Here is a 14,106-nt window from a genome sequence, read left to right on the forward strand (position 1 = left end):
TCGGAGCCTATCGGACATTCGGACTTCTTTTTCTGAAAAACAAAGTTACGAGACTTCATTTTCTTTTTTTGAAAAACAAAGTTCATAGATTGCATGCCTCAAAAATAAGTCGTTCACTACAAACCTAGCAGTGCGCGCCGCCTGAACTAGTCCATGTTATATCTCGCTAAAAACACACACGCAGAGGCTAAGATGAATGAGAACATATCTAGTGCAAACCACAGTAAAAAAGTCATCTAAATTTATCAAAAAAATCACACATGTATATGATATGATGATATACAACCTTGTAAAATATCTTATTCAAACTCGACTTCGTTTGTGAGATACAAAAATAACAAATTTCTATCAAATCATCTGGACAACTTTTTGGCTTGAAATTTGTTCTTTTTATATCTCACAGGCGAAGTCGAATTTGGACAAGATATTTTACAAGGTTGTGTATCATCATATCATCTAGATGTGTAATTTTTTTTGGTGAATTTAGACGACTTTTTTTGCTGTGGTTTGCTTGAGTTTTCACGAAAATGTGGTTTGCACTAGATATGCCCCCGAGATGAATATACAACAGATAGCACTAATATAATAAGCAGATAGTATGTTTTGCTAATTTTTATTTAGGCCTTGTTTAGATGTGTAAATTTTTGGATGTAAAGTACTGTAGCACTTTCGTTTGTATTGGTAATTATTATCCCGTCATGGGTTAATTAGGCTCAAAAGATTCGTCTCGCAAATTATAGACAAATTGTGTAATTAGTTATTTTGTTTAGGTACATTTAATATTTCATGCATGTATTGAAATATTCGATGTGATGGGAAATCTTGTAAAGTTTTGGAATTTTGAAGGCAACTAAACATGACCTTAGTTCCTTCATCCGTTACTGTGGATACTTCCCGTTGCATATCTAGACGGCATAATTGAAGCAGGATACGTTATAGGAAAGAAATACCAAAAAGAATAAAAGAATATAGCGCCCTGAGGGGTGGGCATGTCGGTCACTACAACATTCTTCGGAGTCGCCTGACATGCATATGTCAAGGATATTGTAGTGGTACTTCGTGAAATAACATTTCCAAACTCTGATTGGTATTTCGTGAATTTTCTCAGCAGCACTTCCTCAAGAATCTGTAACATTTGCAGTGTGCATGCTTCCATCCTGATATGGCACCTGAAGCTGTTCTCGATAAAATGCTGATAAACTTTTTCGAAAGATTGAATGTTTGCAGAATGAATCTACAGACGTGCGTAATCTGTATTTATACAAGTCATCAAATCCACGAAGGCAAGTTCATCTTAGCTTATCCTTTCTTGCATTGGCGCATCACTCAACTTAAAATTTCATGGCGAAATAGGGTATTACTGATAAGACAGGAAATTAAGAGGTCACCAACATATCAATGAATGAATGATCACAGTAGCCCAGCATCAGTACAGGTACAGCCGTTCAAACAATCAGCCTCTCATCATCAACAATCATGAACTCACGGAAGCAAAATCACCAAAAGGAATTAGCAGCAAAAGGAGGTGTTAATCATCGATCACAGCCAACAGGCCTTGCCATTGCCGCCGTAAGTAATAAGGATGCTACATGCACATCTCGCTTCCCCTCACCTCCTCGTCGTCCTCGCCGACGCCGCCCATCACCGGAGACATGCTCCCTCCTCCTGCCCCGACGCCGCCGACGCCGCCACGCGTCGTGGACGACGACGTCTGAGCGGCGACGCCGGCGCCCGCGCCCCCGCTGCCGCCGCCGGCCTTGTGGTTGTGCATCCAGACCTTGAAGACCTGCCTGGTGACCCCGATCTCCCGGCAGAAGCGCCCCACCTCGTCGTCCCCCGGCGCGCGGCCGGGCTCCCGCTTGGGCATCCGCCAGCCGAGCCGCTCCGCGAACCGCGCCATGCGCTCCTTCTGCTCATCGGTGAACTTGGTCCGCGTCCGCCGCCTGCCCGCGGAGCCGTGCGCGCCGCCGTCCCCGCCCATGCCGGCGGCGGCTATCGCCATGTGCATGCCGTAGCCAGCCGGCGCGCCGGGGGAGGAGGTCAGCATTGCGCCGTGGAAGCCGCCGCCGCCGGGCGCCCCCGCGGCCGCGTCGAGGAAGGCCTTCCGGTGGAAGTTGCGGTGGCAGCCGCAGGCGGCGCAGAGCATCGCGGCGGGCTGGCCGTCGTCGGGTGTGTACTCGCAGCACCCGTCGGAGGCGTAGGTGCCCAGCTTCGCCGCGTGGTTGCGCATGCACTCCCGGTACACCTCCCGCGGCCGCTCCTGATGCTGCTGCTCCATTGCGCGCTCTCCTCTCTCAGCCTCTCCGCTCGCCTTCTCTCCTTCTTGCTTTGCTTCTTCCCTCTCTCTCTCTCTCTCTCTCTCTCTCTCTCTCTCTCTAGCTAGGTACTAAGACTAGTCTACTAGCAGCATGTGGCTCGTTGAGCAGCAGCTGCTGCGCGCATGCTACGTGGGAGCTTGAGAAGAGAGAGATCTAGGTCAGTGCCGGCGGGGAGGATATATGAGCTGTAAACATCTTTGATCTCCTTGCTGGGATGCAGATCGAAGGTTACGAGCAGTAATGTGGTGAGGAGATGTTGTGGGTAGGCAGTTAGGGGCACGTCCAGATTCCTATGGCTGGCTGCTGCTCTTGCGATCTTTGCAATCCGGACTGTGATCCACGACCAGAGCACCGGCCGGCGAGCAAACAGGCAGCACGAGCCAAGTACTAGTGGTTGACTTTCGTGGATGGCTTTTCTTTGGAGACACTGGTAGTAGGTGCAATGTCTCTTAGCCGTATCTTTTCAAAGATCTACCGCGTGTTCGGTTGTAGGACTAGTCATGTCTAAGGCTAAGCTAAGCTTGCACTGCATGCACAACAATCTCTCATCTTGTCAAATTTGGATCGAATTAACTTGCTTTTGTTCAAACAATTTGTCAAACTAGCAAAGGAAAAGTTTTCGTAGGATGTGTGGGACCCTGGCAGGATTTTGGTGCGGGATCTAGCAGAAATGTTTGTTCTTTCTTGAACGTGATGCACTGCTAACCTTTTCCCCGCGGTCCTATTTAATTGAGAACATATCCTGTGTTACAAGGCCTTACGGTGTTACCGTAGTACCGTTTAAAATTACACTAAAATTTGTGCATCTAAAATTCCAACAAAAATATGAATTAATAGAGAACACAAGCATCTACCATCATGCAAAATTTGAGGTTGAACCAAAATTTGTGCAAGAAGAAACAAAAAAGAGAAACTTGCACTTGAATAGTAGCGGGTTGCAACTGTGCGTCGCGGACCCGCTATCGCTACTGTTCACACGCAGATTTTACTTTTTTGGTGCATCTTGCACAAAATTTCGTTGCATCCCAAATTTTGCATGATGGTGGAAGATGACATGGACTATCCTTTTATATTTTTGTTAGAATTTTATATGCTCAAATTTAAGTGTAATTTCAAACGGTAACACGTTAACACCGTAGGACCTTGTAACACAGGATACTTTCTCACATTCGATGGTGTTCATTTGAGCGGGAAGGGGGGGACCCCTTCTTCCTATTTGAAGGCACAGCATATAGTTTTGTGTCTTGTACATTCTCTTAAATGGCAGCCAGAGTGACTATATTAGCATGATGGAGTGGCACCGCAAGCCTGTTTAGTAGCGTACGGCTCCATCCGATACATGGAACCTTGCCTAATGAGGAATAATCCGGTGGCTCGCTCATGGACAAAACGGGTGGGTCGGTGCCCCCCTGCGTAACCGTATTTATTTTAAAACTCTTGGATCGAGTGGAGTACAGATTAGGAGGAAGACTAATCAAATCGTGCACGCAGTTAAATAACTAATCAGCATCGGAACTTGAGCCACAAGAGCAAAAAAAGAAGAAGAGAGAGTACAATGCAGGCAGTCCCAATAATTTGCGGGTTTTTTTATCTTGAAGCGACCTGCAGATTATTCTTGTTTTAGTTGGAGTATGCAGAAACATGTGGTACATATCCAGGCCATTTCGTCTGCAGACGTGGCGCATCCTCCGCTGCGCGCGTGCCGCTCGCACCCAACCCAACTGAGAGAGATCCGGGCAATAGAAAACGGCCTTGCCGTGTTGAAACAGGAGAAGTTCTTCTAACACGCGCAGGTCGATTTCACTTGGCAAATCTGTATTGAAAAATCAGCATGAGGTGTTGGATCGATCAACAGAAGAGGCAGTAGAACATTGTGAAATTTCAACGGCATCCAATTCTCAAGAACACATGTGTTCTGCCTGTGCGAACGAACCAGCGTTGCCGGCTTGCCGCTTCAAACCACTCGGCGAAAGTTGCCGCAGGCCTCTCTGGCCCTGCGTCTGCGGCTAGAGCGCAGCAGGTGCCCTGTTTGGTTGCGCGTTGTAAAAATTTTGAAAAAACATCTTTTTATATTTGAAGTACTAAATATAGACTAATCACAAAAGAGTTTACAGAACTCGTCTGTAAATCGCGAGACGAATCTAATGAGCCTAATTAATCCGTCATTAGAGGTTGTTTAATGTAGCATTACTGTAGTAATTTAGCGTCTGATTACAGCCTAATTATGTTCATTAGATTCATCTCGCCATTTACAGACAGCAGTCGCAATGCGTTTTTTATTTCGTCTAGATTTAAGTCTCCATGCAGGTGCCGAATTTTTTTTTTAGAATTTTAAATTATGGAACTGAACACGGGCCAAGCCGCACGCCGACAAACCTACCAGCAGCTGACCGGCAGGCAGCAGATCAGGCCAGCTGCTGACCCGCCCAGCCCTATCCCCGCCGGCCGCCGCGCCAGTACGCCACACCGCCGAGCGGAGCCTGACACCGTCCTCTCCCCTCCCCATATCCGCATGCCCCCCCCCCCCCCCCTCTCATGGCGCGAGTCCGAGTCCAACCCCTGGCGTGGACCGTGCGCGGGTCGGCGGCACATGGCGCTCACGCCGCCGTGTCCGTCCCATGGTCCAGGCCGGGACGCGCCCCGCACCTGCGTTCACGGCCGCTCGAGTTGCCTGCGGCGGCCACGGGCAACGGAACGCGGCGCGCGCGACATGGAGGGGGCAGATCTTCCCCTCGACATGGCGGACCCGGCCCGCCGCGCCGCGCGCAAGGCCGCCGCGAACGCCCCACCCGCTCGCTCCCGTGTGGGTGTGGTCGTGTGGGAACGGCCCGGAACTCCCGCCCCGTGTGGGGGCACGCCCGCGACACAGGCCACGGCGCGCGAGAGCCCACGCACCTTGACATGGCACAGCACAGCCGTGGATGTGGATAGGTGCAAGGGGGAGGTGCGCTGCACTCGGGCCGGTTGGCGGCCGCCCGCAATTGCGGTGGACTGGTGCGTGGTGCTTTGCCAGTTGCTAACAACCGTCTTGTCTGATCACATCGCGCGGTGGCCAGGAGCGGGCGGACCCTTGCGATCTGGAAAGAGATGCTCGGCCTGCCAGGACGAGCGAGTTGCCTTTCCGTCCGGATCGGGGCCTTTTTTTTTTCGGCTCAAATGTTGCGGCTGCGTTGTTGTGTGTGGACTGTGGAGTTCGGAATTCATGTGGTTAGTACAGGATAGGACAGTGCCACCTTCTTCCTGATGATCATTGGCCGGCATGTGTCGGCAGCGTGAGCGCTTTGGGCTGTGTTTAGTTCTAAAATTTCTCTCTCTAAACTTCATTATTCACCTATCACATTAAATTTTTTGTCTTATGCATGAGCATTAAATATAAGTAAATAAAAAAACTAATTGCATAGTTTTGATGTACACGACGAGACGAATTTTTTGAGCCTAGTTAGGTCATGATAGAACAACAATTACCACAAATAAACGAAAAGTACTACAGTGTACTACAGTGTCCGATGCGACTCTTTTTACCACTATTTTACGGAAACACATGCTTGGTTAAATTCGTGATTGCTACGCTGCGGCCTGCGGGCTACTAGAATCTAGCTAGATGGAGTAGTTCGATGACTTTTTATGATTCCTTCATTTTAAGACTTGTCTTGTTACTGGCTAGATACAACTCCGTACCTCTTAGTTTTAAGCCATGGCAAGAGGTTTAGCAGCTTCGGTTGCTAAGGTCATGATCTTTTTTTTTACCAAGCACTTTTGTGAGAGAGAGAGAGAGAGAGGAATATTTGTTTGCTTCCTCTGCATACGGCTACGTACAAGTATCACTGAATGTAGAGGTTAGGATATGTTAACCGCAATGTCTGGTTGGATTTGTTTTGACTACACGATGCAAACGATTAGCTACATGATGATGCACACGATTAGCCAGAGAAGTAGAGAACATGACATGCTCGTCAAGTTGTTACTAGATAACATTATCGCATTGGGCACGCGCGAGATTCTAATGTGCGGTTAGATAGGTGCAGTGAATGCTGCTAGTTCCCTCGCGAGATCTTGCGGCCTCTCGCTCTCGGTAGGAGGCAAAACGTGACCGCAGAACGTTCATGCCACTACCCGGCATGCAGCTGGTCTGGTCATGGCACTGGCTACTGGTTAGCAATTCCTAGCACCGATTTTTCAAAAATAAATAAATAGATAAATTCCTGGCACCAAGTCCATGATTTTGCATGTCGTCTCGATCATCGTCGTCACTCTGCTCCACTACTTGGAAAAATCAGAAGGAACCAAAGAACGGCGAGTATAGCGATCTGGCCCCTATCAGCGACAACTTTCCGGAGGCTGGGAATATCATATCTAGGATTCACAAATCGCGATGCATATGATCCAACTTTTTATATGTGTGTTATTAGCTTAGATTCTGGATGCAGTTCTTGTAGCCTAGCCAGGGAACATCGCTAGCTAACTACTAGTAGGTACGATTTCTTTTTTTTTTTCTATTGGGGAACTAGCTACGAAAAGATTGTATCTCGCAGAAAAGAAAAGAGAGGGAAAAGATTGAATTCCTTGGTGGCTCGTGCAGCTACACAGCTATTGTGCCACAAAATTCATTAGCTTTGTGAGATTTGAGTACCTGCAGGCTGCAGCACTTGCCGTCACTTTACATGCACTACTCGGCAGACAAGATATATTCCTTCAACGACAAACAGCAAATTACATGTGGGTGATCGTGGTGTTATCTTCACCTGCACCCTTGGCTATTTTTAACCAATAATAGGGATGTGTTGTCCTCTTCGCCCCCGCCCCCCCTCCTCCCACAGGATCCGACCAACAGTGTATGAGTGCCCCTCAGGTCTTCAAACAATTATCGTATTACAATGACAATCATCAATATAATAATATTATCGTGAATTAATAGAATTATACGCATTTGAAATATAACAAATACTATGTTGCACTCTGAAACTACTATTCAAAAGATGAACCTATCCATAGCCCTGGGCAAATTTAACCGAGAACCGAGGACCGAACCGAACTAACCGAGAACCGGAACCGAAAGAATCGGAACCGAGAATTTCGGTTCTCTGTTCGGTTCCCAATTCCCAGGAACCGAAATCTTCGATTCGGTTCGGTTCTTTGACTCGGGTAACCGAAGAACCGATCCCATTGCAATTTAATTTCATAAAGCCCAAGTGGCCCAAGTTGGCGGCCCATTTAACAACCCTAGCCCACATTTTCACCCACTTCCAGACTTCCCACGCCTCCCCTACCCCTCTCATGGAGCGGCACTCCCCTCCCCAATCCCCCATCCCGCCGCCCCTACCTGGCAGCTCGCCAGCTCCTGCGGCCCCCACCACCACCAGCGCCCGGCACGACCAGGCGAGCACGCCGACACGCCGCCCCAACCCCCATCCGTCCCTCCTCGCCCCGACCGCCATCTCCCTCCCTCCCGGTGCAGCGGCACCAGGCTTGGCCGCCTTCTTCCTCCCTCCCGGCGCGGCGGCGCCAGCGCCACGCTTGGCCACCTTCTACCTTCCTCCCGGCGGGGTGGCGCCAGCGCGGTCGCGAGACGGAGCGATGGCGGCGGCACCATGGGCCATGGGTTGATGGTGCGCTGCCACAGCCCACGATGGCGGCGGCGCATCCATGCGCGCGGCCCACGGGACGACGCGATAGCAGCACTAGCACTCCTGGAGAAGAACTCGGTTAGTTCGGGTATAACCGGAACCGAACCGAACTTCCTCGCTTCCTATATTCTAAAAGAACCGATCGGTCCCTGATTTCTAAGAACCAAACTTGTATAGGAACCGAAGAACCGAACCGATTGGTTCGGTTAGAACTGAATGCCCAGGGCTACCTATCCGTAACATTTTTAAAAGTTAATTCAAAATATAGAGAAAGATATTGAGTCAAAACTTAAACGTGTTGACCATGCATATCTTAAGAAGATACTCTCTCTATTCTAAATTATTAGTTGTTTTATTTTTTTTTAAATTTATAGTTTGCTATGCATCTATATATACATTACATTATGTGTAGATGCATAACAAATCTTATTAATTGTGTCAAAAAATAAATCCTATTAACTTAAAAATGACAAAATGACTAATAATTAGGGACGGAGAGATGACAAGTGTAACACCGCTTGTGCTTGGGCAAAGTTTTCTATTAAGGCGTTGAGTTGACCTGGGCAAAGGCGCAAAACCTTGTAGTGAAGCGGACCACTACCCATTCCTGCACTGCGAGCATAAACGGCGGGTGGGCTCCTTTTTTTTAAGAAAAAAACAGCGTGTGGGCCTCTGGGGTTTCTCCTCCAGTCACGGGCTGCCCCTACCACGCAGTTCTGGTCCACGGTGGTGCTCGACGGTCCTTTTGGGCTTAAGCGCGTGGACTTGGGCATGCGACGGGCTTTTCCGTGCTGATCGGCCCTCGACCGCGCTCTCACTGAATTTCAGCCTCTAAATTTGGGCCAAACTGAATCAAATAGGCCTCAACTCCACCCATTGGGCCACAACACTCTAGAGTGGCCCAGGGGAACCCTTTCCTTGTCGCTCGCTCGCTCTCCGCTACAACATGCCTCTATCGTGCACATTTGCCTCTGTTGTGGCAATTCGTACATCCCATTTTATTGCTTCAATCATAACTCCAAGACTAACATGGTAAGCACAGCTATTTTGTGATGATGATATTGGATACGTACAGGTGTACTATAGCCTGTTCTGTAAAGGAAATCTACAGGATATGGGTAAATTAAACATTTCTGTGTAATTTACCCAAGGAACCTTTACCCAAGCCTAGCATTGACTGGAAAGTCAAGCATAGAAGCTGAATAAAATACTATGAAATTGTACAGAAACCTTAGAAAGTGGCAAACCTTAGAAAGTCATGCACACAAACCTTAGAAAGTGGCAAAAAAAATTGTCCGTCTATTTAAATACTATGAAATTTGAAGGCCTGTTATTCAGTCCTGTGTGGTTGCGGCGGCGTTGTGCAGCCTTTAGAAGCCATATGTCCAATCCAACGCCCATCTAAACACAAGGCACAGTGCAAAACTATCAGGCAGGAACATGTGGAGCACACACAAAGCAAAGGTGTGACATGAGTCACATTCTTTGGGCACACAACGTGCAAAGATGCAATCGCATTGACCAGATCGACCAGATCAGGTGAAGGCTCATCCAATCTGTCGAAAACATGGCTATTGCATACCATCATCCCATTTGGAACAAGCTAAGAGGCCCACAATATAGTAATGTATACAGTACCTTGTAGAAAACCAGACGACAGCCAAAGCATCACATGGTTCCAGGCTCCCTCGCGTTTTGTTTGAAGAAAAGAGAAAAGATTCCTCATCCCAACGAGGATGTATCGATCAGAACAACTTTTGAGCAGCAAAGCGTGCTCATGAGCTGCTAGACAGCAGAATAATTCTGAAGCATGTTGCAGCACAGCAACCAAGGCAGGAGGGAATCTGGGTGTGTTTAGATCCGCAAAAATCTAGTAAAAAAATCACATCGAACACTGTAGTATATTGTAGTACTTTTCGTTTGTGGTAAATATTGTCCTATTATATACTAACTAGTCTCAAAAGATTCGTCTGGCAACGTACATCAAAACTATGCAATTATTTTTTTATTTAACTACATTTAGTACTCTATGCATGGATCATTTGCTATATTTAATGTTTCGATGTGATTTCGATGTGATGAAAAATTTGGGGGAAGTGAACACAGCCTAATGGAACTGGGGACTCGGCAATCAGAAAAGTATTTTTGATGTAAAGCAATCAGAAAAGTAGAGATGCAATGTAGCACAAGTTACAGCATCTCAATTCTCGAAGCTAGATTAATTTCAAAAAAAAATTCTCAAAGCTAGACAAGTTAAAAACATCCCAAAGGCACCAAATTCCACAACAAAAGGCTTGTGTAACACATAAATAGAGCTCAATTTTTTATATTATTCATTCATTTCATAAGACATCAATAACCAATGACAATCAGAACACCATATGTATTTGCTACTTGCCTCATCAGGCATCTCAATAAAATTGAATAAACCGAACATATGTGTTCAAAATCGCAAGTGAGAAGCATAGGTAGCAATAGATATTACAGTCTTGATGAATAGAAGAAAACGGTCACGATAGACCGGCCGAAAACTTTGTCCACGCTAATGAAGAAACAGCAACAAAAAGAGAAAGAAACAGGGCAGGAGGCTGACGATAACGGCTCCTCTCGGCTGGCATTTCTTGGGCCCGAAGAATTAGAAGCATTTCCTGTGCACGATGGATGGGCCGGACTCATCGTACTCAGCCTTGGCGATCCACATCTGCAGTTGCAAGTAAACTTGTAAGCAAATCCATTAACCTTGAGGAAATTGGAATGAAGTTTATTGAAGCAATGTTTATTTACCTGCTGGAAGGTGCTGAGGGAAGCCAAGATGGATCCTCCAATCCAGACACTGTACTTCCTTTCTGGAGGAGCAACCACCTTGATCTTCATGCTGCTAGGAGCCAAGGCAGTGATTTCCTTGCTCATCCTGTCAGCAATTCCAGGGAACATGGTGGTACCACCAGAGAGGACGATGTTGCCATATAGATCCTTCCTAATATCCACGTCGCACTTCATGATGGAGTTGTAGGTAGTCTCGTGGATACCAGCAGCTTCCATCCCAATGAAGGATGGCTGGAAGAGGACCTCAGGGCAGCGGAAGCGCTCAGCACCAATGGTGATGACCTGCCCATCAGGAAGCTCGTAGCTCTTCTCAACAGAGGAGCTGGTCTTAGCAGTCTCCATCTCCTGGTCGTAGTCCAGGGCAATGTAGGCAAGCTTCTCCTTCATGTCCCTCACAATTTCCCGCTCAGCAGTGGTGGTGAAGGAGTAGCCGCGCTCAGTCAGGATCTTCATGAGGTAGTCAGTGAGATCACGGCCAGCCAGGTCAAGACGAAGGATGGCGTGGGGCAGGGCGTATCCCTCATAGATGGGGACAGTGTGGCTGACACCATCTCCAGAGTCGAGCACAATACCTGAGAGGTAAGAGAGAAGATTTAGATTGATTCATCATTGATCAACCTCGTTTTGAACATTTTCCAAGATCTCTAAAATTCAAAAAGGCAGTTCAGTAGAGAATCAAATTAACTCACCTGTGGTACGACCACTGGCATACAGCGAGAGGACGGCCTGGATGGCGACGTACATAGCGGGGGTGTTGAAGGTCTCGAACATGATCTGGGTCATCTTCTCACGGTTAGCCTTGGGGTTGAGGGGCGCCTCAGTGAGGAGGACGGGGTGCTCCTCGGGGGCCACACGGAGCTCGTTGTAGAAGGTGTGATGCCAGATCTTCTCCATGTCGTCCCAGTTGCTGACGATGCCGTGCTCGATGGGGTACTTGAGGGTCAGGATACCCCTCTTGGACTGCGCCTCGTCACCGACGTAGGCGTCCTTCTGCCCCATCCCGACCATGACACCGGTGTGGCGCGGGCGCCCCACGATGCTGGGGAAGACGGCCCTGGGCGCATCGTCTCCAGCGAACCCAGCCTGCCATCAAAGAGCGCACACCCGCATTGCTGTTGTTAGAGCCCCGTCAGTTACCAAATGAAGACAGTGTACCAGAGATCAAAACGGTTGCTTACCTTCACCATACCAGTTCCATTGTCGCAGACGAGGGGCTGGATGTCCTCAGCGTCAGCCATTTTCTACCTACAGGGAAGCTCGCACGATGCCACATTTGTCAAATCAAGCAGGAATTAAAAAAAGCGCAAACAGGCAAATTGCAAAGCTATCGATGATTTGCTTCCTTTTCTTTCGCTCTACATTCAAAAACTTCTGTTCTAAAGGCAATCAATTGAACTCTCCGCCTCTGTTTTTTCCTCCCAATAAGATAGCAGAAAAAAAAAACATCCCCAAACTGCTTTAACGAACAGAAACATGGCATTCCCCGAAGCCGCCGGAGATCGGGCCATTTCGTTACCGAAACGCCCGCGGCGCCCCCAGATCACGCGCCGGAACAGGCAGATCTACAGCACCCCAAAGGAACCCGCCGCCCATTTCCGCGAGATCCGTCCGGATCCGTGGCGGGAGCGCGCGAATGCGAGATCGGATCCCCGGGCGAGCAATGGCGGGCGGATCTGAGAGGACCGTACCGGGGCCGCTCTACCGAGGAGACACAGGGTGGTGAGTGGCGAGGCGGTTACCGGAGTAGCGGGGGGCGATCCGCGGCGAGGAGGCGGGGAGCGGGCGGCGAGCTCACGGTGGGGGGAGAGGGAGGAGGAGAGGAGAGGAGGGCGAAGCGGTGGTGGTGGTGGAGCGGTAGGGTTGGGACGGGGGGTGTATATAAGCCACGACGCGGGGGTGTCGCGGGCGCTGCGCGAGCGGAGGAGCGCGCTCGGCGCCCCGGGCCGGGAGCCGCGGCCCCACCCCGGCCCCACACGACCCGGTGCGGGAGGAAACAGTGGCCTCCCACTCGCCGAGGGCGGACGGCCAGGGAAGCCCAGCCAGGGGCCCCGCCCCGACGTGCCCGTCTGCGTGCGGACAACAACTCGCGCGGTCGCGCCGGCTCGGGCCCGGGCTCGGGCCATCGGCCATCCAGGGGCCAGGGGGAGTGCGCGGAGATTCGGGCGGCGGATCGTGGGCCGGCACGTTACGTTTGGACGAGGCTGGCGCGCCGGGGAGAGAGAATTGGCCCACCGCTCGTGCAACCAGGCACCTCGAGGTTTTGAATTCCTCTAGAAACGGCTTTGAGAATTTCGAATGGAGGTCGCGCCAGCTATCACCAAAATGGCATAGACTTTTGAAATCTTGCGCAAGGACTTGTTTCTTGCCAAGACCTCTAATCCAAAATCTCATAAATTGGTTCTTTGTCATTTTTTGTGGCCGTGATCTTCCTCACGTGCCATTTTTATGATTGAAGTGCCCACTTTGCCCTTTTCCTTCTCTCTTGTATTGTACGACTTCCAACACTAAACATAAGATACAGAATTGTATTATATATTGATGTAAATAACAGAATCTCAACCGACGAGTATATTTTTCATATGGCAAGAATTCATGGTCACTCAAAAACCGCAACACACATCTTCCCGTGATCTTGCCCTATCGGGCTATCAATACCAATAAAAGATGTGGTTACGATGATGCTGGAGCTATGTGGGAATGGATTTTTTTGAGTCCGTTCGATTTATCTAGGCTTGGCTTATGTGAGAACCGTCTAATTTGATACTGTTTTAAACGAACCGCCGGTCATTATCATTCATATAAGAGTTAACACGTGCTGGCCGGAGAGTGTGCCACGCGTTATCTCACATCTAGAGACACGAATAACCGACACGTCATCCGTCTAAAATAACATCAAATCCGGTAGTCCCAGTACGTGTTTGCCACATGCCGAGAATTAAGCACACGTACCGTTATACAATCACATACACAGTGCCGATGAACCACAAGAGTAATATTACACTCTTAAAAGAGTAAAATGCACTGGGGATCCTTAAACTAGTTGACCTGTTCTGTTTAGATTCATGAACTTCGAAAATGCATTTATAGGTCCACAATCTATTCAAGTGTGTCATCTAGGTCCAAAATATCTATGACCACCATTGATTGCCTACGTGGACAGCCACGTCCGATCCAACGGGGCCGCCTCCCCCATCCTTTCATCTCCTTTGCTCCCGCACCGCCGGGCCACTGCAGCCCCGCTGCTCGGCTCCCTCCCCGCGCCTCGGCCATGGGCGCCCTGCTCCCTCCCCGCGCCGGCCATGGGTGCGCCCCTCCTCTCTTCCTCCTCCGGCCTCAGC

At 49.1% G+C, this 14,106-nt stretch overlaps 2 protein-coding genes across 2 annotated transcripts; both read right to left on the minus strand.

Annotated features, from left to right (window-relative positions):
* Positions 1-1,393: 1,393 nt before the first annotated feature.
* Positions 1,394-2,723, minus strand: LOC120648514 (zinc-finger homeodomain protein 11-like). Its single transcript, XM_039925275.1, has one exon. The coding sequence runs from the start codon at positions 2,276-2,278 to the stop codon at positions 1,586-1,588; it is 693 nt and encodes a 230-aa protein (XP_039781209.1). The 5' UTR covers positions 2,279-2,723; the 3' UTR covers positions 1,394-1,585.
* A 7,518-nt stretch (positions 2,724-10,241) lies between these two features.
* On the minus strand, positions 10,242-12,617 carry LOC120649960 (actin-1). The gene is made up of 5 exons (XM_039926909.1): positions 12,508-12,617; positions 11,947-12,013; positions 11,458-11,851; positions 10,727-11,340; positions 10,242-10,643 (listed from the first exon to the last, which is right to left on the minus strand). Exons 2-5 carry the CDS (start codon positions 12,004-12,006, stop codon positions 10,578-10,580), a joined length of 1,134 nt encoding a protein of 377 aa, XP_039782843.1. The 5' UTR covers positions 12,007-12,013; positions 12,508-12,617; the 3' UTR covers positions 10,242-10,577.
* Positions 12,618-14,106: the final 1,489 nt, after the last annotated feature.

Source organism: Panicum virgatum, chromosome 9K (assembly GCF_016808335.1).
Source record: "Panicum virgatum strain AP13 chromosome 9K, P.virgatum_v5, whole genome shotgun sequence".
In the NCBI taxonomy this organism is placed as follows: Eukaryota; Viridiplantae; Streptophyta; class Magnoliopsida; order Poales; family Poaceae; genus Panicum; species Panicum virgatum.